At 43.5% G+C, this 26,072-nt stretch overlaps 1 protein-coding gene across 2 annotated transcripts in view; it reads left to right on the top strand.

Moving 5' to 3' along the window:
* The window catches only part of Lipc (lipase C, hepatic type), a 130,242-nt gene extending 115,624 nt beyond the window's left edge, over positions 1-14,618 (top strand). For both annotated transcript variants that reach the window (XM_076926234.1, XM_076926233.1), the window contains 4 exons: positions 1,426-1,668; positions 8,820-8,937; positions 10,172-10,390; positions 14,385-14,618. In XM_076926234.1, the coding sequence (XP_076782349.1) occupies positions 1,426-1,668; positions 8,820-8,937; positions 10,172-10,390; positions 14,385-14,496 (692 nt within the window). In that variant the 3' untranslated portion in view covers positions 14,497-14,618. The remainder of the gene's footprint in view (positions 1-1,425; positions 1,669-8,819; positions 8,938-10,171; positions 10,391-14,384) is intronic.
* The last annotated feature ends 11,454 nt before the right edge of the window (positions 14,619-26,072 follow it).

The raw sequence follows: 26,072 nt of genomic DNA, 5'->3' as shown, positions 1-26,072 counted from the left end.
ATTTTCTCCTTTGTTACAGCAGCAGGGTCAGGGTACTGCTGGAGAGACTGAGTGATTGAGTGGACAGCAAGCAATGTGTCCTTCTAACAGGCAGTCTGCAAGCAGAGCTGCTGGTGACTGAGATAAAACGCTGAGGGAATTGGTCCAGGCGAGATGACCTGTGCCTGACCTCTGCTTTAAGTGTTATTGTGTCTTCTGGTAGTTCCCTGACATTCCTTTAGAATAATTGGCTGCAGATGATTAGATATTATGAAAGGTCAAATTTCATGATGGGAGGGTAGGTCTATAGCTTCATAGGCAGGGTGCCTGCACAGAAAAACCTGGGTTCCAGGACCTGCTGTTCAATAACTCCACGCACTGAGTAACCTCAGCACTCAGAAGCAGAGGAAACCAGGAGTTGAAGTCCAGCATGTGCAACAATAGACCCTTTCTTAAAAGACAAAGGTTGATGGACCAGGAAGATAGGTCCGTGTTTTGGGGTATTTACCTTGCAAGCTTGATGATCTGAGTTGCATTTCCAGAACCATGTAAAGGAAGAAAGGAGCATCGACTTCTGAAAGTTGTCTTCTGATTTCAACACTTGCACTGTGATATGTACATGTGCATGCACGTGTGTGTGTGTGTGTGTGTGTGTGTGTGTGTGTATGTATGTGTGTGTGCGCACACACACTTTTAGTTTTGTATTTATTTATTTATTACATTTTATTTATTTTGACTGTGTTGGGGGTGCTGTATGTGGAGGCAACTTATAGGAACTGGCTCTCTCTGTTCACCGTGTCCTAGAGCACAGTCAGGTCTTTAGGTTTGGCAGCCAAAACTCTCTATTCAGTAGGTCATCTTGCTGTGCCCCCAACTCCCTTTCACCCCAGAATATTAAACTCATAAAAATTTTGCCTTGGGGATTAGGCCCCAGACCTGGTTGTGAGAAGAGACGAAGCCCACGGCCCTATCCAGGTAACGCCCTATCCAGACCTTAGCACTGGGCCTTTTCTAACCAGTGAGGATACCTCAGAAATCCCTTCTGAGGCACTATCTTGCTTTATTAAGCATTTGACTTTTTCCTAATACCATAGAGTGTTTGTAAAAATACTTCCCAATCCATCCCACCATAGCAAGATGATCTTAGTGTGGGACCTACAGAGGTCTACTTTCTTTAGCTTTCTGATGCAACAGATGCCTGTTGTCTGGGAGAACTCAGCAATCCTGCTACACACACACACACACACACACACACACACACACACACACACACACTAATCTGGCTAGGACTGAAACCATGAGTTGGTTTTTGTTGTTATTGTTGTTGTTGTTGTTGTTGTTGTTTTGGGGTTTTGGTTGGTTGGTTGGGTGGGTGGGTGGGTGGGTGGTTTTTTTTTCTCTACTCGGGGCTTAGAGTGCTAATGGTCTTCTTGTCCTGTGTCTCAGCCATAACCCAGACCATCAAATGTGCCCATGAGCGCTCCGTGCACCTCTTCATTGACTCCTTGCAACACAGAGACTTGCAGAGTATAGGCTTCCAGTGCAGCGACATGGACAGCTTCAGCCAGGGTCTATGTCTGAACTGCAAGAAGGGCCGTTGCAACACTCTGGGCTATGACATCCGCAGGGATCAGTCAGGCAAGAGCAAGAGGCTCTTCCTCATCACCCGAGCCCAGTCTCCCTTCAAAGGTGAGTGTCCAACCTTAGAGATTCCGGAACTCTTCTGGGCAGCAGCATCAAGAGAAGGGAGTCAGGGAGGAAGAGCTGTAGGCATGTGCAAACTTGTAAGGCACAATCAACACTGTGCTCTGAGAGGTTTCAGAGTCTTTCAGCACCATCTCACCCACCAGTGACTCACCTAGTGCGTTTGTCCACTGACAGAGCCTCGGTGCAGTTCAGCAGGTAGCAAGTCCCTTGGAAACAATTGTTTCTCACTATTTCAACAAACTATCTTGCTCCAGGGACATCTAATGAGGACAGTACCTCATTGCCGTGGAGGGGACTCACCAAACTGCCTAAGGAATAAAGCCTATGTTCCCAGTCTCCCATTTCTTCTTCACTCCTTCCAATGAGCCAGGTTCTCATGGGTCCAAGTTAATGTCCCTTACCATGGGGATCAATGTGTCTATAGCCTTAACAGATTGCCCTGGAGAAGCCGGAGATGACACCCTGTGAGACTTACCTGTTCAACTCTGCAATCAATGTATCAACGTCCATAAGGGTAGTTATCCACTAACCCTATGTGGCTACCTAAACACTTTTTTCATTACTTTTATCTATTATATAATGTATGGGGAGGGATGGGAAATGTGCTGTGGTGTACTTATGGCCATCAGAGAGCAACTTGCAGAAGTCAGTTCTCTCTGTCCACCGTGTGGGTCTCGGTGATTGAATTCAGGTTATTGGGCTTGTTAGCAAGCACCTTTACCTCCTGAGTCACATTCTGAACCCTGATTTAAATACTTCAGAAAAGAAAACAAAACAGAATATCATTCCTCACCCACTCAAGAGCTCTGATAAATGCATGGCTGCTAAATCAGACAGCACAGAAATGAGACATTCCAATCTTGCAGAACATTCCATTGATGGTGCTGGTACAAGGTGTTTAATGCAGGCCATGTAACTGCCCCTTCTCCATGGCTATGGTCATCCCTGATGTGGGGTCCTGGGGTCCTGGCCAACACCACCATTTTCAAAACCACTTGTAGAACTTTAAAAAGAACATATTTGTTCAACTTTAGTGTTGAACAGAGAAGCCACAATCCATATTTTCCTAGGACACGTAGTAGTATTGTACATTTTTGATCAGAGTCTGGTGTGGCAAGATGAATGTCACCTACTGATTAACTCAGCCTACATTCTCCTGGCTCCTGAGATACTTGACAAAACCATCAAATAATCTATTTCTCTACAACCCTGGGTTCCTTAGTCCTGAGACTCTCAGCTTCTCTGAAGTTTAGAACAACTTCTTGGCACTGCAGGAAAGCACTGAAGATCTCAGGCCTACATCTCAGTGAGGTAAAATCCATGCCAGGGGAGCAAAAGCCTCTTGTGATGTGGGCAGAGAGGGTCATAGACCTCTGGAGCTACTAACGGTTCACAGCAAAAAAAGGACAGGAAGCAAAACATTTACTTTTAACAAATTCTGCACCTTGGGTTAACCACAGCCTCTGGGAGAAGAAAACTTTGGGGTTTTGTTTATTTTAATAAATGGCTCTAGTAGAGTCCACGGGAATGAGAATCCAAGATTTTTTTATGGCATGAGCTCACACCCCAGATTTCTCTCTGGAGAGAGTCACCTCACCTCATTCCAGGTCAGCAGACTTTTATCTACAAGATGTGAATCCATCCCTCCTGTCAGAACACAGGCTTATCTGGACTCTTTGAAGTCACAGTGTAATTTTTGGGGCCAAATCATTTTATTAGCAACCCAATTAAACACATCATAAGGTAAGGAAGCAAAGCAGTCATGCTTTCTCCCTTAATCTTTGTAATTCTACCAGAATTAATAAAAGTGTTTATACACATTCAAATAAAAATAAATTAGTTCTTGACTAGGGGCTGAACTCAGAGTCCTGCACATGTTAGATGAACTCTCCTCCTGCTGAGCCATAGCCTGACCTAAAAGGCTTTTGATGTTGAATTCATTTTATTTCGAGACTCTCCAAAAAGGGTGGCTGCATTCATGCAGAGCTCCAGTGTAGATGTGGGGTCTGCAGGAACGCTCTGTGAATACCAGTGGAGGAATGGACACCCCACCCACCACACACACACACACACACACACACACACACACACATACACACTCAACCTTACACATGCACACACACACCTTTGTTGTCTTTCAATTATATCATTTTAACTGTTTTGAATTTTTAAGAGAGGACCTCACTATGAACCCTAAACTGGCCTTGAACTTGTGGTGGTCCTTCTGCCTTGGCCTTCCATGTACTGGCCTTCTGACCACTCCTACTCCCAGCAGCCACACAGCCTTCCCCTTCATAGATTGTGTGAGCTCAAGGGGCCTTGATGATCAGGTCTAACAGAAGACTGCCCCCCAAAATCTCCTAACCACAGCCTACCAGATGTGGAAATCTGTCTCTTCTTATTGAGCACTTAGGAAAAGAGACAAGACACATACCTAATTTAAGGGCAAGAAACTCTCACCCCTGAGTGCAACTTCAAGAGACAGGACAGAGGCCTCTGATGTAGGGTCAGCTCAGGATGGAGGTGGGGGTGGGGGGTGGACAAGCTCTTTGCCCTGGGCTACTTCAGGGTCAAGCATTTACCATTGATTTCAAAAGGCACACAAGACTTGCTGGACACCAACATTAGTTGACATGAAAAGGATCTTTGGCAACCAGAACTCCTGGTTTGGAATTCTGTTCCCCTATTCACAGTCTGGAAAACCGTAGCTCTCTAAACCCTCATGCCTTGTCTGAAATTCATCCAGGCCATTCGCATCCACCAGTGTAGGGCTCAGCTAAGAGACAGGACCTCACTGTCTGGCCTGGGTCTGCGGAAGAAAGCAAGTGGAACTCTGTGGAGGTGGGTGACAGAATGGAAATTTGCAAAGACTGAGGCAGCACCTGAGCAAAACATGGGGGCGGGGGCGGAGGAGGAGCAGAGGAAAGAACAAGCCTTGGGAGCTAGGAGGAGGGGCTGCCGCTGATTGTGGAGGTTCACCTGTTTCCGAGTCATCTCTAGAGCATGCAGGGACAGAGGAAGGTCACTGGTTTCTCCTCTCAGCACTACCCTAGTGCCCAGATCCACCCAGAAGCCAACTGGCAAGAGAACATGCAGATACTGCCAGAATCACATTCCAGGTTCAGAGCTAGGCAGAAAAGAGCAGAGAGAGAGAGAGAGCTGATGGGACCCCAGGGGGTACCCACAGCAAAAGAGAGATGGCATGTTGCCATTATTTAATTTCACTAAGAGAACCAAATATGAGGGTTGGGGATGTGGCTCAGTTGTAGAGACCTTGAGTAGCATGCATGAAACCCTGGGTTCAGTCCCCTGCAGTGCATAAACTTGATGCGGTGATATGGGCCAGTAATCTCAGTTCTTGGGAGGCAGAGGCAGGAGGATCATCAGTTCAAGGCCAATCTCTGCTACAAAGCAAGTTTGAACTAGCCTAGGCTACATGAGACCCTGTCTCAGAAAAACAAAAATTGAAAAAAGAAAACCAAAAACCAAGGGGTTAGGTAGGTAAAACAGTGTATTAGGGTGTAGTTTGGTGTATCACTGTGAAGGTGCTTGATTGTTCTCTCTCGTTACAGTCGGGGGAGGGGCTTTAATGCAGTGTCCTTCTTTACGGCTCTTTAATAAAGAGCCCACTATGTACTCCATAGGTGTCTAATGAGTTCTGTCCTCTTGTGGTAATTCCAGCAGTGACAAGATTTCCTTCCCTAAGATCATGCTTAGGGTGCTAGAATATGCACATCGAAGCATGGCAGAGGGTGGCAGTTCTCACTGCCAGCTCCATCAAGGCCAGGGCTCTGTAGTTCCTTGTTCTCTTGATTGCTTTTTAAGCATTTTGCTAAGCTCCTTTTCCCATTAAGAGAACAATTAAAATACTTACTGTAGAGGTGTGGATCTTGGAGAAAAGCATCCGTGCTGTCTCTCTGCCCACTCCTGGAGAAGTGGTTACAAGTTCTGGCAATATCCAGACTCCTGGGGCTTCTGGGACTATGTAAACTCATGCATCCTGTTGTGTAGAGTTTGCTCTTATATGTGGTAGACAATTTCAGACATGGAGGCGTGTGTGTGACTCTCGAGTGCGCATGTTTGCATGTGAGCGCAGGTATCCATGGTGGTCGAAGAGACTTCAGGACCTCCGGAGTTACAGGCAGTTGTGAGTGCTAAGAATCAAACTTGGGTCCTCTGCAAGAGCGGTTTACGTGCTCTTAACTACTGAGCTGCCTCTTCAGCCATCTCTCTAGCTCTTGAAAAAAATGTCTTTTAATGGCTTCTAAGAGTGAGTCACATGGTTGGGCACATGGTCTCTGAGTCAACTATCCAACTTTATTATTAGTCATTATAATGACAAACAGTCATGAATCACAACAAGGTGAGCAGTGTGCTTTGCTTTTGAGAAGCCTCTGTTTCTTCCTTCAGATGATGGCATCACCAGGAAAATAAATCTAGCACCATAGAAACAGTGTGATGAAAACTAAGTCCATTGCATGAGAAGTCAGCCTCTGTGATGCAGCACAGCTAGCTCCCAAGACTGTAACTGATAACGGGGCATAGCAGAGCGTACCTGTCTTCCCAGCTATTCGGGGAAGGCTGAGGCAGGTGGATCCCTTGAGCCTAGGAGTCCAAGACTAGCCTGGCTAACATAACCAAAATCTTAGAAACAAGTCATTCTTTTACCAGTACTGGCTACTTAAATTTTTTTTTAATTTTTACTATTTATTTGTTTAGATTTAGATTTAGATTTTTGAGAAAGGGTCTCTGTGTAGTTCTGGCTGTCCTGGAGCTTGCTATGTAGACCTAGCTGGCCTCACACTCGCAGTGATTTTCCTGCCTCTGCCTCCCTAGAGCTGGGATTAAAGGCGTACGCACCACACCTGGCCCTGGTTCATCATTAGTTGAATAATTATTTTGACTTTTTTTTTTTTTCAACTTAAATCTCTTCTTACATTTCAGCTTCTTTCTTGGGATATACAGGAGCTATTGAGAGGGGAGTTGCTGATTTGGGAGTTATTGATACAGGAGCTATTGAAAGGGGAGTTCTTGATAGAAGAGCTATTGGTCTCAGGCTATAAACATTTAAACGTTCAGTTGCTGCAGCTAGGCTGTCTGGGCTTACATCTCTGTAATGCTGCTTGCCACTAGCGGTGTGGTCTTCAGAAAGTCACTGAACCTCTGTGTACCACACATTCCTCTGTAAAATAAGATAATAATAGTATCAATTGCTATGAGGGTTGGATGAGATAATAATATATCACTTGCTGTGAGGGTTAAATGAGATACTATCAGCAAGTCACCTGGTGAAACATCCAGTTCTACTCACTCATGCCCAATATCATGGGATGAACATGCAGCCAGCACCAAGTACCCCTATAGTAGAAGGCTGAATCGAAAATCCGTAACTCTGGGGTATTCCATGAGTGCTTAGGAATACATCCACCCCCGGCTTAGAGCAGCACAAGAGGCCAGCCCCCTACCTCTTGTTTTGCCCACAACCTAGAGCACATTCCCCTAGTGCATACAGCCTCTGGCCTAGGTAGACCTTCCTCTTCTGCCTTGGTTCAATTTATAGCACCACCTACTTGGTACAGGGTTCCCCTGGCAACCACCAAACAGTGTAAGACCTCCCCAGGAGCATCTGGGACGAGAAGCCACGGTCCTTCTTCCTATAGCTGCCACCCAAGCGTTTAGGACTTGGTCTTGGGGCAGTAGCCCTGGTCTTCTTTTTACCCACACGCAGCCTTTTGTGACGTCAGGGTGTCCAGCCCAAGGATCTTGTATTGAAGTAGACAAGAGGAAAGCCTTTCTTCCAGAACCCTGCACACCAGATGGCTGGCAAGACAAATAGCCCGAGGCCCAAGAGATCTAAAGTCAGAGCTTGCCTATTCCCACAGGAATGCAGACTCGGGGGACCTGCAGAAGCTTGACGCTAGGAACTATCTAGAACATGGATATGCGGTCATTAGGGCCAGAAAGCACAACAGTGGGAAATGGTCCCATTGTCCAGTCCCTAAAACGTTCATCTCCTTTGATTTGCTAAAGGGGACAACAGCCTGGTGTATGAAAGATTCCAACAGATGTACAACAAAAAAGCCAGTCAGAATGACAGTTCAGTTCTATACTCCAGTGTGCCATTGTGTGTGTGTGTGTGTGTGTGTGTGTGTGTGTGTGTGTGTGTGTGTGTCTGTGCTATGAGGTCCAAAGACCTAGGATATCTGCCTCAGGAGCCTTCCACCTTTTTGAGACAAGGTCTCTCATTGTTCTGGAACTTCAAGTTGTCAGGCTGTGGAGTTCCAGGGATCCTTGTGTATCTGCCTCCAATCTCACAGCAGCCAGGGTTACAAGCAAATTCACTGCCCCTGGCTTCTTATATGGAGAATGAACTCAGGGCCTCACACTTGTGGGACAAGCCCTTTAATGGCTGAGCCATCTCCCTAGTCCCCAGACCCACTAGCTTTTGACAAATAGTATTTTTTGTTTGTTTTTGTGGTGCTGAGGATAAAACCAAGGCCACCCAGATGTTAAGTATTTCACAGAGCTATCCCCAGCCACCATCATCACTATTACACATATGATATGAGTCATGTATCATACTCAGGCTATATAGAGACAGAGAAGGAGGAAAAATAATCACATCCATAGTCCCACTTCTCAGGTGAAAAAAAAAAATTGTTAACATTTTGGTGCCTAACCATTTAAACGTTTTTTCCCCTGCATTTTTAAATTAAAACAAAAAAAAGTATAGGAATTTAAATTTGTAATTCCCATATAAATAGTATAACCCCAGTGCTGTGGAAACTGAGGCAGGAATATTGTGAGTCTGAGTGCAGTCGGGTTACACGAGATCCTGCTTCATTGAAAACATGCACTTAGTTGGTAGAGAGCTTGCCCAGGATGTACAGAGTTCTGAGATTTGATACCTAGCACTGAATAAGCCAGGAGTGCTGGAGCATGCCTGGGATCCCAGCACTCGTGAAGGTAAAACAGAAGGATCAGAAGTTCAAGGTCATCCTCAGCTACTTAGGCAGTTCAAGGCCAGCCTGGGCTACGTGAGACCCTGCCTTCAAAGAAGAAGGGGGGAAAAAGTTCTACTTAATTTTCTTTCCTCTCTCTCTCTGTCTCCCTCTTCCCTCCTCCACCTCTAGTTTATCATTACCAGTTCAAGGTCCAGTTCATCAATCAAATCGAGAAGCCAGTAGAGCCTACTTTTACCATGTCGCTGCTGGGAACAAAAGAAGAAATAAAGAAAATCCCCATCACCCTGTAAGTACCAGTGCGGCCCATCTGTGGTGATGGCATACTTGCTTCTCTTACAGACTCCAAACAGACTCCATTTTTCATTGGGCACCATGGCTGCCCCAAACATTCGGTCCATGGGACACCCACCCAATCCTGTCTCACACTGCATCTCAGGTCCACCCAGCTCAGGGAAGGAACCCTAAGCATGGTTCGTGGACATGGCGGGGCTATCGCCCTGTGAGCGAAGAGAAGCCAGAAGTGGTTCCATTCAGGTGTACAAAGCAGACAAGACCCAGGTTGGGAGAAGGTGTTAGGAAGGAGCAGGGGTCCTCACAAAGACTCCTGAACACCTTTCGATCAAGTTCAGGAAAATGTGCCTAGGAACAAAACTGTAATTGTTTCCCTTGTCGAAAGTGTGCAAACTCTAGTCAGCCAAGAGAGGCAGCCCAACGCGACCACTGCCCCATGACATACCTGCTCACACCAGTGGGCTCACAATACCTCACTTAGAGACTACTCCCTGCCCCAGTTTCCCAGCTAGAAAATGACCATGACCTTTCCTGGCATCTCAACCCTGTGTTGAGATAACCACGCCATCTTTACCACACTTGGCAGGAGCCGATGAGCCACACCAGGGAACTCTCCATTCAACTTGCCTCACCTAGAGGAAGCGTTACCTCTGTGTTGTCAGTAATTTTCCCCGAGGGATTGTTCTGGATTATAGAAAGGGCACCGCTGAGCTAGCCTCTCTCTTTCAGTGAAGGGCTACTGTACGGTCTTGGAGACCAGTAAGCAAAACAGTAACAATGCCTCAATGAGTCTTGTTGTGAGTCTACAAATCCTTTCCTGTATTTTTCTTCTGCCCTGTTAATGGATGGTTCTGTTTATACCGAGAGAGCCCTTTCTCAGGAAAAAGGTGTGGCATGAGTTGTCTGTGTGAATAAGCCACTGAGACTGTCCAGATCTGTCATACACATCCCCACCATGCTAAAAGATGTTAACTCCATTCATAACAGCAACATATATCAGATCCTTTCTGATGTGATAATAAAGAAAATAGCATGGTTTCTTGCTTTTATTATTGGGGAAACGCTTTTTAGCCTACCATACCTATCACCAATATTGTTTATTGAACATTGGTTTTGGAAATGCAACAAAAATGCCTACCAAAGTCACTTAGGTACCCCAAAGTGTGCCTCGGTGGCACTTCAGTGCTACAGCTAAACTCAGTTAACTTGGTTTCCTTTGTATTTTCAAGGGGCGAAGGAATTATCAGCAATAAAACCTATTCCTTCCTTATCACACTGGACAAAGACATCGGCGAGTTGGCAGTGCTCAGGTTCAAGTGGGAAAACAGTGCAGTGTGGGCCAATGTCTGGAACACAGTGCAGACCATCATGCTATGGGACATAGAACCTAACTACTCGGGCCTCATTCTGAAGACCATCTGGGTCAAAGCTGGAGAGACGCAGCAAAGGTAACAGTAACAGCTCCTTCATCTGTGCCTATGGATTCCAAGTAGCTTCCCACCTCAGCCTCTCTTCAGTCACAGGGAGTGGGTACCAGTTTATCCTGGTGATGGGTGCAGGGAACACATGGGGCCCTCCCTTGTTCACTCAGCCCAAGGTGGAAGACAAAGATGAGCACTGAGATCTTCTGACTGCTCGGACAGTTTCTTCCCAGTTGTGGCTGTCACCAGCTACTTCCTCTGGAGTCCGAGGCTTCACAAAGCCCAGGGTGCAGAGGGGGCAGGAGGGAAGAACTACTGAGAGCTATACATTCTGCATTGTTGTTGAGCCAGAAAAGAGCCTGAGAGACTGCAAACCCAAGATCTCTTCTCCCTCTCAGTACCTGTGTGTGTGTGTTTTTTTTCTCTGTGTGTATTATGTTTCTCTGTGTCTCTCAATTTCTTTGTTTCATTTTGTCTCTGTCACTCTGTGTCTCTCTCTCACTGTCTATCTCTGTGTGTCTCTTTTTCTTTGCGTGTATTATGTCTGTTTCTCTTTTCCTGTTTCTCTGTTTCTTTGTTTCTTGTTGTCTCTGTCATCCTGTGTGTCTCTGTGTCTCTATGTCTGTGTCTCTGTCTCTCTCTGTCTCTGTTTCTCTCTGTCTCTCTGTGTCTTTCTTGTCTTCTCCACCCCCACCCCCTGCCTTAGGTGCCAGAGAGTCACTGGGAAGCGTATTAAATATACAGAATTCTTGGACCCACATGCAGAGCATCTGATCCAGTATCTTGAAAGAGACCTAGGAGAACCCCAAGGAATGTTTGTGTCATCTCTCCTGGCCCCAAAGTTCCTGCGGGAAAGAAGGGGTTGGGATGAGAGTAGGAAAAAAAAAAAAAAGAAAGGGAAGTGTGGTCCAGTAGTGCTTATAGACTTTGTAGAGCAGAGAGATGTTCAACATACTTTGCCATGGCAACCATGTTTTCCTATAGCTTTGTATTCTCCATGGCAGGGCACTTCTGTGCTTCTAAACAACTTTCCTAGCTCTGCCCTCTGTGTTCAAGAAATTCTGGTTTCCTTTTTTGGCTTAGCAGAGATAGCAAACAGTAGGTTGCTCACCTCTGAACCGCATGCTTCCCTTGGCCTCAGTTTCCACTGCCTGGAGCCTGCTCATGGCAGACTTATTATGCCTTGGTCCCTTATGCAACTGCACTCTTGAGATTTTACCTCCCTGGAATGCAAAACCACGGCAGTTGCTGAATGCGCACTCCGCAGCTGTCAAGTGACCTCCACGTGATCACTCTGAGAAAAATGGAACTGCTTCTCCTCCTCACACCCCTAGCTATTCTTGTGAGACTTAGAGGGCCCTTTGGGCCCTCAGTCCTCCTGAGCACTGCTCCTCTCCACAGTCTCCTAGCTAGAGATAATCGCTCACATAGGTGGCTATTCATTGTAGCAGTCAGACTGCCTTACCCTGTGTGGTGGTATTAAGTATCACACTGCTGTTTATACCGATGTACACTGTATGAGATTGAAGAAGAAAGGCAAAGAGGAAAAAGGCTTAGTGAGCTCCCAAAGTGCAGAAGACATAGGACAGAGTGAGCATTAATGTCACATGACCTGACAGGGTTAGCCTAGATGTATGAATCAGGAGTCTAAGGCTGGCAGAAGTTCCAAAGCTAGTGAGTGTCTTAGCTGAACTCTGCCTTGCTTGGGTCAGACTCATTGACCCCTTTCTTGCTGGCACACTGTTTTAAGTAGTGCCTTTCTCCATTTGTCTTGGCTCCATTGGTCTGATTTTCTCTAGCCCAGTTTAGCAGAACTGCAACACTGGGTATCAATAATAAAGGTACATCAGTTTTATCCTCTGGGTTATAGGATGTACATGCTTAAAAGGGGTGAAAGGAGGCTTGAAAGATAGCCCAGTCAATGACGTGTTTGCCTTACAATCACAAGGACCCACATAAGCAAGTTAGGTGTAGTGGCATGAACTTGTAATCTTGGTGCTAGGGAGGTGGAGACAGGCTGCCTGGAACTCCTTGGTCAGCCAGCCTAGCCTAGTTGGTGAGTTCCAGACCAATGAGAGACTCTGTCTGAAAAGAACAAGGTGGACAGTGCCTGAAGAATGGTGCCTGAGGTTATCCTCTGGACTCCACATGTACACACAAACCTATATGCACACATATGAAAACACAAAACACACAGAAAGGAATAGTGGAGCATTTCCAAGTTCTAAATACTCCTATATGTCTACATAGCACCGCATGCCACTGTGGGGAATGGAGGGCACACACACCCAAACTCTTGAGCTGTAGCTCTCAGCATAGACTCCAGAACACCATTAGGAAAGCAAGATAAATTAATTTTGCTAATGGAGCGCTCCCAGGTTTCTCCAATTTGAATGAGCCTACAAACTTGTCAGAATGCAAGTGCTGTGTTAGCAGGCCTAGGTGGGACCTCAGAGTCCTCATTTCTAACAAGCTCAGCTGCTGCCGATGCAGTTTGTGAACTTTGAATGCCAAGATCCCATCACTGCACAGTCCAGGATCATCAAAGACAGGCAGCTCAGATTATAGAGACCTGAGGAGGCCATAGACATTCCTAAGAGACAAGCAGTGAGATAAACATGATGGCTAGCAGGGTCAGTCAGAATTCTGTGTTGGCCAGTCCTACCTCATAGCTCACTGCCTGTTTAAGCCTCAGATAATAACTCTACCTCTTTAAGGCTGGAGTCTGTAGTAACAAATGGAAATCATATCGCCTGTCTCATGGGACCAATGTTTAGCACTTTTGGGAATCCAAAATCAAGAGTTAAGACACAAACACAAAACCTTCTACTCTCAACCACTCTTCTAAATGCAAGGAATAAAAGAAAAAGCAGGTTAAGTAACTCACCCTGTGCCAGTAAGTAGATGGACAGATAGCTAGACAAATGATAACTAGACAGAGAGGTGGATGACAAAAGGATGGATGGGTGGATGGATGAATAGATGAGCTAGGTAGGTGGATGGACAGACAAGTAGATGACTAGAGAGAAAAATAGATGTCAGATATATAGATAGATACATAGATTATAGTCAGGCATATAGATAGATGGATAGATAGATAGATGGATGATAACTAGAGAGGAAGATGAATAGATAGACAAAAAGATACATAGGTGGGTGGATGAATAGTTAAGTAGATGAACAGAGAGAAGGCTAGATGATACACACATACATACACACACACATACATACACACATACATACACACATACATACACACATACATACATACATACACACATACATACATACACACATACATACATACACATATACACACATACATACACACATACATACATACATACACACATACATACATACACACATACACATATATACACACATACATACATACATACACACATACATACATACACACATACATACACACATAATACATATATACATATACACATGCATGCATACATACGTACATACATAATTACATAGTTACATAGGACAGCTAGATTTGAAGTTAGTATACAACAGCACTCAGGCCAAAATAATGGTCAAAGCAAGCAGGTGTTTGGTTTCCTAAACAAACGCCCTAAGGGGGCCAGTGTCAGCACCAATAGGCAGGAAGGCAGGGCTGCAGGCTGAGTTAGCAAGGCTGAACCACGAGGAGCAAAGCCTGCTCAGGAAGTTAAGGAGCTGTGGATGACTGTCCTAGAGTAGGGGAAATGTAGTGAGAGAAACAACCCTCACCTTCAGGTCTTTGCAAAGCTGTTACTAGAACACAAAGAAAGCCAGCCTTCTGGGTCTCAGTGCAGGGCCCTCTGAGGATTGCTTTCACTGACTCATGTTTTATTTTTCCTCTGAAGTTATAAAAATATACCCAAACCTAAGAATCTAGTGTAAAAAAAAAAAAAATCACATCGCATGTATTATACCACTGGTGTAATATCTGATAAAAGATTAAACATGTCCATAAGCCCCATCTGAAACATCACACCGTGTGTGTTTGTTTGTTTCTATTCAGAATGACATTCTGCCCCGAAAATGTAGATGATCTCCAGCTTCTCCCCACCCAGGAGAAAATCTTTGTGAAATGTGAATTGAAGTCGAAAAGACTGAAGAGAAAGAGCGGATGAGTCAAGAGAGCCATGCAAAAAATAAATAAACCTATCCTTGATCTGTAATGGTTGCCTTATTCAGAAGCCAAAATTACACACAGGATCATGCATACATTTAAATAAAGCATCCATGTAAAGGAGGGTGTGTTTTGCTGTTATAAATTAAGCTTTCAAACTATATTGCATGAGTGGGATGGCTCAGCAGGTAAAAATGCTTGCCACCTCTTCTGTCCCTGGGTCCAACATGGCAGAAAGAAGGAACAGACCTTCTGATGGACACACATACATACACACACACACACACACACACACACAATGTAAAAACGGTCTTAAAGCTGAGCTTAAACACAATGTTATACAACTATCTTCAAGTATTAGAACAATAAAACTTTCCCAATTTTATCTCTGATTAAATGTTAATCTATGCAAATAAGTTCAGACGTAAGAGCCATTTTAGACTTATTCTAGTTGACAATGTCTTTTACAGTTAGATCAATTTCCCCATAATCCCTTGCTGGTTTTTTTTTTTTTCTGACCAATTTTTGAACCATGCAAGATCCATATTTCTTTAGTACACAATTGACATTCAATAAAACAAAATCCCAATTATCCACTGCTTACAGGTAGCAGCGCATTGGCCAAGACAGTACAGCTCCCGAAAAGAAAACAATGTAGATCATAGAAGAGTTACATCACACACATCTCACTTCTGTCTCACTGACACAGACACAGAAGAATTGTACTGCCCTTCTAGCAATAACAGTGAAAGCTGGACAGTGGGTATTTTAATTTTTAACTAACTAACTAATGAATGTAATTCTTTTCTTTCACTAAAGCCACAAAAGTGAATGGAAAAGACTGAATGCCTGCATCCCCAGAGCTCAAGTAAGGCAATAGTGGAGGTGAAGTTGTTAGTTCACAGAGCTCTCTCTCTCTCCCTCTCTCCCTCCCTCCCTCCCTCCCTCCCTCCCTCCCTCCCTCCCTCCCTCTCTCTTCTACCTCCTGTGCATGTATGTAGCAGGGCCTTAGAATCAAAGGTTCACTCTCACCTCTGCTGCTCTGAGTACACAATTCTGATGCCTTTGAGTGAAGGGCAGGCTTCTCACCCCCTGAGGAAATGGTATAAGGGATGCAGCAGACTCTAGGTATAAGCCCATACTGCAGAGGACCTGAGTTCAGTTCCCTGGACTCTTGTTGGGCAGCTCATAACCACTTGTAATCATAACTTGCAACTCTGATGCCTTCTTCTGGCCTGGCCTCTGTGGGCACTGCACTCTGTGTACATATACACAGATACAGACATACATACACATACATTAAACATATATATATGTTTATATATATGTGTGTGTGTACATATATATATATGTTTATATATATGTAAAATAAAAAGGGATTTAGCACCCATTTCTTTTACTTGAAGCCATCTCTCCTAATGATCTTTCCCATAAAGCCTAGAGCACACCCACCATCCTCAAGGCACCATCATGCTGCTTCTGGTATGATGTACCCTTCCTCCTAATCTTCTCCCCCCAGGGTCTGATCATGGCCTCCAGGAACACCAGACCCTTTACCTTAATTAGTCTTTTTCTGAGAGGTGATTGGCCTCAGCATCCTTCTCCATGAACCAACCAAACTTGTATTTTCTTTGTTTTTTGGGGTTTTTTTTGCTATTATATTTGGAAAGTGATTAATTCTGAGAACTCAGCTCTCCTAGGCAAGGTAAGTGCCCTAGAAGAGGATAAAGAGACGTGGGTTCTCAGCTCTCCCCTATTTGAGAACATGGGACTGTGCACTTACCAGAGTATACATATGCAGGCAGCTTGATCTCAGAGCTCCCTGGTTTCAAAAATTGAGAGATGAATAGTTAAGCTGGGACTATTTGCCGTAGAGGCCAGAACAGTCTGTCCATATCAAAGCTCAATTTGCCCCCCACCAAAAAAAAAAATAATAATTGTGGTCTAAGCAGCAAATTCTATCACCGAAGCACATGATAAAAGTGGGTGCGAGGCATGGTTATCAGTTGGATTAGTGTCTGAAATAACTCAGAGAAACAGGCTGTGTGTGTTAGATGGGGATGTACAGAGGCTTGGCTTTCTACCAGAGCTCAGGAAAGAAAGAAAATTTCCAACGAGATACCTACCTGTGACTCACCCACTTTAAATCATCTCAAGGATCTCCAGATATGAAGCCTTCCTTTACTAAGAGCGTGCTATGCAGTGGTGAACATGATTCAAAGTCCCATGTCCTAACCCCAGCCCCGAAAAAGAATGTGGTCAGGCTGGGCCTGGAGAGGCATCAAAGCAACTGGGACTCGGCACTAAAGGAAACACTTCTGGGTTTTGCACAGGAACACTGTACATGCGTACAATATGATACAAACAACGAACTAAACTGCACTATGTCTTAGGATTTCTATCGCTGTGAAGAGACACCACGACCATAGCAACTCTTATAAAGAAAATCATTTAATGAGGGCTGGCTCATAGTTCAGAGGTTTAGTACTCTGCAGTTATGGTGGGAAGACTATAGCCTTGTACAGGCAGATGTGGTGCTAGAGAGATAGCTGGAAGTTCTACATCTCCACAAGCAGCAGAAAGAAAGGAGAGTGTGCAGAGAGACACTGGCCCTGGCTTGTGCACTTGAATTTTCAAAGCCTGCCCCCAGTGACACACTTCCTCCAACAAAGCCACACCTACTCCATCAAGGCCACACCTACTCAAACAAAGCCACACCTCCTAATGCCACTCCCTAAGCATTCAAATAGGAGTCTAGGAAGGTCATTCTTATTCAAGCCACCACCCACTGCCAGGAATGGATAGGCCTGGGAGAACTCTAGACAAAAGCAGCAAACTGCTATAGCCATTCCAGGAAAGGGGAAAGACACCATGGTGTCCCTGGAGCCAGCAGTATTCTGCTTCATCTCTTCGTACCGCTGATGCAGATCTTCATGGTGACAGTCCGTCTACAAACCATGCATAGACATTTTGTGCATGCTGTGTATAAATACCACATTTCACATGATGGGTAAAAACAAGTAATGAAGTAAAGAGCAGAGTTAAACAAACATGTTCCTACTACAGCACCATGTCTTCTGACATTTATGTAAATTTCACGGGCGATATAATTAGCAATTATTTCATCTGTAGCAAGAGGATTTTGAAGCGACGCATACGTCATAACATTTTGGGCCGAGAACTCCACAGGCATACAACATGGCAAGCGGTTAACCTAAGCATTTGAAACTCCTTCTTAGTGTGTCCAAATTTGGGTGCCAATTCTGTTTGGTGGTGGATTATGTTCCATGGGGGAGGTACGTTCATCACCATCCCATTTTTAAAAGTACACTTGAGCAGGGAAGTCAAAGAAGAAAACTGAATAATGCAGCCACATCTGTTCATTTCACGAGAGACACAGCGGCTGGAGCAGTGATTACACATGCCGCTCTCCGAAGACAGCCCTGATTTACGAGCCCACTCAGAGACACGCTGGCATCTTGCCATTCTGGCAAAAGCTTGTCAGTGCTTCTCCTCATGAGAAACTGAGATAGATAGCTCCCTGGGGCTGCTGGAGCTGGGCTCTGAGGCTTGTGAGGAGAGATGGCAACACTACAACCCACATTTGGAGTGCACTCAGGTTGACTGCAAGCAACACAAATGCTTCGTTGGCCTCATGCATCTGTTGGGTAGATGAGAGACAGGGTGTCCAGCACCAAGCTCCAGGAGATCCAGTGACCTCTTCTGAAACACAAACACACATACACACACACACACACACACACACACACACACACACACACACACGTTACCATACCACTTTCCCAAATACCTCAACATTTTGCAGTCACACCAGTCATGCCCGAAAACTCGCTCCCACTTACTACCTCCTTCCAAGGCAAAAATAAACCGGTGGTTCTTTGAATTTTTACAACCTAGTAAGTAGGAACAAAAACCTTGGTATAATCCCGTGCCTGCTGCTGAATTTTAGGGGCTTCCTGTGTTTATTAGTGTGAGTCACTTGTTCAATTCTATTCTTCCATAAAACCAGCTTTCTTGTTAGATTGCAAGATCTACACGTTTCATTAAATACAGTATTGCCTTATATTTTGGCTTCCTTGTAAATATTTTCCCAAACCTACTCCTATTTTACTTTATGTTTCTGTCTCTCTGTGTATGTCCTGTCTCTTTCTGTGTATCTCTGACTCTCCCCTTTTCTGTCTCTGTCACTCTCACTCATAGTGTGTGTGCGCACGCGCGCGTGTGTGTGTGTGTGTGTGTGTGTGTGTGCGTGCCTCTGTAAAAACCCCTAGAGTTGGAGTCATCAGCAGTTGTGAGCTTTATAATGTGTGTGCCAGGAGCCAAACTCTAGTCCTCCGAAGAGGGCAAGTGCTCTTTGGCAGCAAAGAGCTGAGCCGTCTCTCCAGCCCCTCCACCGTTGGTCTTAATTATATTATTTATATTATTTGCTAAACAGTAGTTGACTTTTTTCTTGAACTCCAGAAATCTGTATCACATAGGTTACTGGATTAGTTAACACTTCTATTTCCACTGAATTACAATTTATGCCAAATAAAGATTTTTCTTCTGAGATTTTTTTTTTTTTATCCCCTACAGGCGTTAATCCATCTAAAATGTATTTTTGTATTTGGTACGAGTATAGAGTGCCAAACTTTATTTTCTTCTATCTGGATAAAAATGAAGCCAACATGTGTTGAAGTGAATTTGCTTTTCAATGCAGAGCTACGATCTTACTTTTATCATAAACCAAAAGCATATGTATCTTTCAGCATTCATGCTCCTGTTCCAGACCCACACAAATGACTTCTGAATCTTTTTGTTTGGGTTAGCAGAGTCTTGCACTGTAACCCAGAATGATCTGGAGCTTACTGTGTAGCTCAGGTAGACCTCAAACTCATGGCAATCCTCCTGACTTCAGCCCCCACCCCCACCCCTGTGCTGGGATTACAGGCAGGAGCCACCATGCCTGGCTGGATTGGAAACCCTTACTAGCACATAGACACTGTGGTATGTTCTCAGCCTTTCATGTGGAATGTTAGGTAACTGTCTAATTGATCTGTAATCTCTGTTCATTTTCTAACTGGGCATCAGATAAGTATACTGATAAATATAGAACTAACCTTTCTTATGTGAGTTCTTGCTCAGGAACACTGTATGTTTTGCATCTGTTCACACATTGCTTCATGTTCAGCAAGATATTACATGTTCTTTTCTAAAACTTTCATTTTTAAAAAGTACTTGGTTATTATGAATGAAACAACTCTAGTTCTATTCCATGGGACATATTGTTCATAGATGGAATGTATTTTGAGTTTATTTATTCTGTATCTGTCCATCTTATCAAATCCCGAGACACATGCCAATTCTGGTTACTTTCTTCTTTTAATTAGGATCTCGTGGTGAATAACCATCTCCTTACTAAAACCACATATTCTGCTGATTCCATTTCCTCACTCCCCAGGGTTTATCAGAACCTTCCAGATGACATTAACTAGTAACGCCCACGGTGGGCACTACTGTTTCAGTCTTGATTCACTACAATTTGAATATGTCTCAGTATACTTTTTATTCAGAGCTTTGTTGGGGTTTTTGGCAAATAAGCCTTATTGTAGTTAAGGATTTTTCTATCTTCGTTAGTTGGTGCTGCTAACATTTAAGAAGTGCCTTCATAGTATGTTCTCCTCCTTTGTTAGTTATACGAGGGTGAGAGAGGTGGCTCAGAGCTAAGAGTACACACTGCTTCTGCAGAGAATCTGTGCTCAGTTCCCAACACCCATGTCACATGGCTCAGAACCAACTGTTAACTGCAGCCTCAGAAGGCAATACACCCTCTTTCGAACTTCATGGGCTCCTGCACTCACTTTACACACACACACACACACACACACACACACACACACACACACACTTTAAAATGATTTTTTTAAAAATAGAGCTGGTGGGAAGATGGTCCAGTAGTTAAGAGCACTAGCTGTTCTTCCCGAGGACCCAGGTTCACTTCCCAGTACCCACATGGTGGTTCACAATTATCTGTAACTCCACTCCTGGGGAATATGATTCCTTCCCCTAGTCTCTGTGGACACAGGGCATGCATCTTGCCCTGGGACAAGTACAAAAACATACATTCAGGCAAAACACCCATACGAATAATACTAAAAATAAAAATTTTTAAAAATAATATAAATTACATTCATGTGTTTCCTAATCACATTCCCAGAATAAAGAGTCCCATAGCTGCAGTGTATTCCTTACTACATTACGAGGGATCATTTACTAAGATCATAGTTTAAATTTTGTACTCGTTTCCTTTTATGAATTATTTATTATATCGGGTACATGGATATGTGTGTCATACCAACAGCTCATGGTCAGGTCAGAGGACACCTTTCAGGAATGGCTTTCTTCTCCCCTGTATGGCTTCCAGGGATAGGACTCAGATTATTAGGTTTGGTAGCAAGTAAACCATCTTGCCAACCCTCTCATTTTCATGAGATTAGCCCACATCTTTAAGGGAGGTAACATTTTTGTATATTGGTTCTACAGCAATGAACTGAGGCTTTAGTCTTGGCACTATGCTGAAAGGTAAATTTTTGATTGCACATATTAATTGCACCAAAGTGTTTCACTATAATGCATTCACATTTGCATATGATATGTTCTCATCCTTTTCTCCTGTAATCTTCCTCCTCTTCTTCCCCTTCCTCATTCTCCAGCCCTATTAACTCCCCCTTTAGTTTCATGCCCTTCTTTTATAATGAGTTCTTGCTTTTCTGATACAGCATCTCACTGTGTAGCCCCAGCTAGCCTTGAGTTCAAGGTAATTGTCCTATCTTAGCCTCTTGAATGGTGGGATTTCAAGCCACCACACCCAACAATTTTAAAAATTACATTTGTTTGTTTATTTGAGGCAGAGTGGGGGGACCTATGTAGAAGTCAGAGGACTTTGAGAACTGATTCTCTCCTCCACCAAGTGGGTTCTGTGGGTCACACTCAGGCCGTTAGGCTTGGCAGCACCTCTCCCCACCATGAAGTCTTGCTGGCCCTTAATCATTTTTAATTAAAGAAAAGGTTATAGCTGTAAAACCATATATTCTGTGCTTTTGCATGTAACCCTTAGAACCTCAGCTTTTATATTACACATCACATTTATTTTTAAAGAGTTGTGAAGCACCTTCAGGCAAGGAAGATCCAGAGAAACATATGACCATAATAATGAATAAAATAAAAGCTACCATAAAAGCAGAAAGCAAGAACTCTGCAGTTCAAACAATTCTGAGGTACTTGGAAGGGCCATAAGCACTGACTGAGGACAGCAGACACAGTGCCCTGTTCAATATTAAATCTGCAAACTGTGTAGGATTTAAAGGTTAATAGCTCAGTCAGTGATCAAGAAAAATCTGAGGAGGACAGTGGCGTTTCTCTGAATTCCTAGAGATTCTCTTTAAAATATATGCAAATACAGACTGGAGTGGCTCCAAGCACTTGCCCAGCATAAGCAAAGGCTGTTTCAATCCCAGCACAGTGAATGTGTGGTGATGTGTGTTGGCATATGGTGGCAGAGCATGAGTATGTGAGTGTGTGTACCCATGTGTGCTCATGAAGAACCCAGAGCAAGATGGCTGACATCTTGCCTTATTGCCTTGAGACATGGTCTGTTGTTGAATCTGAAACTCTTCTGTTAGGCTTGCTTACCAATGAGATTCTGGGATCCACCTCTGTCTATTCAACAATGCTGGGGTTACAGGTATACATGGCCATGCCTGGAGTTTTACATGGGTTTGGGGGATTTGAACTCAGGTCTTTATACTGGCAAAGCAAGTGCTCTTATGAAGCCATCTCCTTAGCCCCTAGTCTTTCTTCTTTGATGACAGTAGTTTCTAAGCCTGTCCATGTTCTTCTGCATGGATTTATATGGAAACAGTTTGCTTTTCACTGTTTTCTAGATAATCTAAAGGGCTTGCTTTATTTTCTTCTTTACACTGAAGGTTATCAGGGATGAATTTCTCAATTAATTAAGCTCAGCAATTAAGCACAACTAATTAAGCTTAATTCTTCAACAATTAAGCTATTTTGGTTGTTTTAAAATCATTTCTAATTTTATTGAATGTTGTTATAAAGACAAGTAATTTCTAAATTTCTCAAGACATTCTTTGTAATCAAGTAGATTGTAAATCCTTATAATGTTCTACTGAGTGTAAGAAAAAAATTCTGTTTTTTACTTTACAACTATATACATATGAAATAAGCTGAGTTTGCTAGATGGATATAGTGGTATACATCTATAATTCCAGCACTTAGAAGCTGAGGCAAAAGGGTCATGAGGTCCAAGCCAGACTAAATAAATAAATAAATAAATAAATAAATAGTTTGTTGATCATAAATTAGAACCAATCCTGAAAAAGTTTTAAAATTTCCATTTTTATTAACTTGTATTTGTAGTTCTGTTGATTCTCATAAGCTTATTAATGTGGTTCTGATTCATAAAATGTTCTATATAATGCATTTTATAGTATTTTTAACCCCAAACTCCTAGGACCCTCACACTTAGTAGGCAAATACTCTACCATTGCACTATCCCCACTTTCACTATGTCTTACTATCTTTATCTCTTCACTGTCAATTTTTTTAAAGTTACAACTTTATTTTAGAGTGGGCAAGATGGCTCAGTGGGTAAGGGTACTTGCTGCCAAATCCCTGGGATTCATACAATGGAAGGAGAAGAATGACTTCAGCAATTTGCCCTCTGACCTCACTTTTCTCTCTCTCTCTCTCTCTCTCTCTCTCTCTCTCTCTCTCTCTCTCTCTCTCACACACACACACACACACACACACACACACACACTACTCAAATAAATTTTAAAAATTTAAACCTTTAAAAATATTTTTCTAGATACATTATAGATAAATAATTTAAATATTTTTACTCAACGTAAAGCCTCTGACTTTAATGGAGAAATGTAGTCCACTCATACTTAGTGTAATAATGAGTCCTCATGATCTTACTGGCTCCTTTACTAATTGTTTATTTTTTTCACTTATCTTTATTTTTACACATTGATCAAATTTTCCTTTCTTTCTCCTTCATTTGGCTTCTTTTATAGATTTTTGGCTACTTTCCCCTTTCTGTTGCTCACAACCAAATATTTTTTACCAAGTTATGAAAACTAGACACATATTTCCTCCCACCAAAATATTCTGTTCCTCCCCTGCTTCATTCCTCACACCAGACTTCAAGACTGCTTTCATTTCTCCTCCAGCAGTACAGCCTCTCTCCATGGGAGAGCACTGGAATGGTTCTTTTCTTCCCACCCACCCCCATGCCCAGAGCTGCTGAGATTTGCTTACTATTTTTAGTACCAGTCTATAGAAGAGTTGTCAAGGCAGATGGTGATGTGATCCACTCAAGAAGGGAAAAGACTTTCACAGAGTGGCAGGCCAAAGGCCCTTCACAGACTGAAGAACAAGTATCTCTTGTCTTGAAAGCTGATATTGAAATATATCTTGATTTGGGTTCAGTCTTCTGTTTTTGCTTTAACGTTCTTCTGAGAGCTCATATTCTTTTGGACCTTCTCAACTCTTCTGTAAACGTGGAATTTAGTTAACCACCACCAAGTAAAAGAAAATGAGAACACATTCTTAGACCCTTCTGAAAACTCAGTGAGACAGAGACTTGGGTAATAGGTTGGTTGATAGAGGGCTTTCCTACCAAGCACAAAGCCCTGGTTCCATACTCAGCACTATATATACACCTAGTGTTCTGGGACACACTTGTAATCCCAGTACTTGAGAGGTAGAGGCATGAGGATTAGAAATTCCATTGTCTACTTCATAGTAAGTTTGAGGTGAGCACTGTAGTGACTTAGGAAACAAGCAACACCCAGGCATGGTGGTGTGCACCTTTAATCCCAGCACTTGGACAGAAGAGGCAGGCAGATCTCTGTAAGTGCAAGACCAGCCTAGTGGGTTCCAGGCCAATCAAGGTTACATAGTAAGACTTCATCTCAAACCCAAAACACACAACAACAAAACCACCAAACAACAACAAGAAGAATAACAAAGAGGTGTAAGTGGAGGGCCAAGCTGCAGGTCTGCCCAGGTCCATTTCTACATTGTCCTTTTTTCCCTCCCTGATGGTCAGTTTTTATGTTGTAGTTCCTGTGTAGTTAGTGAGCAGACCAATGCCAGGACAGTTCTTTCTCTTGCTCCTCTCGAAGGGAATGTGTATGCTTTGCCTCATTCTTGTAGCTTGGAAATACACGGTGCCTACGCGTTGTTTTCTCACCACTGGTGCCTCCTAGAACTCAGGTGCAGGTCCCTCTCCATCCCAGAAACTCCTTACTCCCCATTGTCTTCTGTCACACACATGCTCTTCTGGATTTCTTCTCAAACACTTACTATCAACAGTGCCTGCTTTATCCAATTCATCCCTTGAAAATCCAGAGCTCAAAATCATGCTTTCAGTCCAGAAAAGCAACTAAGCAGGCAAACAAACAAACAAAACCTCGTGAGTTAAAAATAAATCTTTCCCCTCTCTAAGTGGATTGTCTCAGGTATTTTGTTACAGTAGTGGAAGAACCATTCCCTGGGCAGAAGATCCAGGACTATATAAAACAGACAAAGACAATTGAGCAGCTGCTTCCAGGCTAAGTGCTGTGTGATCAGTTGCTTCCCACTCTAGCTGCTTTGGCTTCTCTCCAGGATTCACCGGGCCCTTCAATGGTAAGCCGGAGTAAACCCTTCTCTCTTAAGTTGTTTTGGTCAGGCTTTTCAGTACAGCAACAGAAAGTTAAGACATTCATCTAACACACATGACCACTCCTAGACTTGGACTAACCTCCTTTAAGTACATGGCTATTTGAGGAGGGACTTAAAAGCAGGAATTTGAATGTTCTTAGCTCACTAAGCAGTTTTTCAGACAAACACAGGTGGGTATTTGGGTATCCCACACATGCAAGGTACCATATATATAACCTCTTTCTTCAGCACACTTCCTTAAGGCAGTTAATATTATATTTATTTCAACGATGAGAGACCTAGAGCTTCACTTGCCTTTATGAGGTCACACGGGTAATGACCCATCAGCTCCTTTCTTACAGATTCTGTCATCTATAAATGTAGCCCACTACTGCAATTAGCAACTGACACCATCCTTCACATTTTAACCCCCTGCACCCCATGTTGGAAGCATCCTTCATACTCAATTCACCGTCTTTTTACATTAGGAAGCCACTGTGCTTGATTCCCATACTCCTCAGCTGTGTCTTGGGGTTATCGGCTCTACTCTGAATTCTTTTGTAGGTGCTGCTGAGATGGCTCAGCCAGTAACTGCACTCACTGCCAAGACCACTTCCCAAAGTTATTCTCTGACCTCCACATGTCGTCCCTGGAGGGCTGCAGGGACAAACTGCAGTCAGTGAGTAAACAGGACTTGCCAAAGCCTCTAAGTATAAGGCATTCTTTCAAGAGTTTGTCCAAATGCTGTAGTACGTGACCTGAAATGGGTACTGGGGAGGTGGGGGCAGCAGGTAAGAGGTACACCATTTAGTGTGGCAGAAGGCCCCATGTCCTGATCCCAAG

This window comes from Arvicanthis niloticus, chromosome 27, assembly GCF_011762505.2.
Source record: "Arvicanthis niloticus isolate mArvNil1 chromosome 27, mArvNil1.pat.X, whole genome shotgun sequence".
Classification (NCBI taxonomy): domain Eukaryota; kingdom Metazoa; phylum Chordata; class Mammalia; order Rodentia; family Muridae; genus Arvicanthis; species Arvicanthis niloticus.
This window is presented reverse-complemented; position numbering and strand designations above follow the sequence as displayed.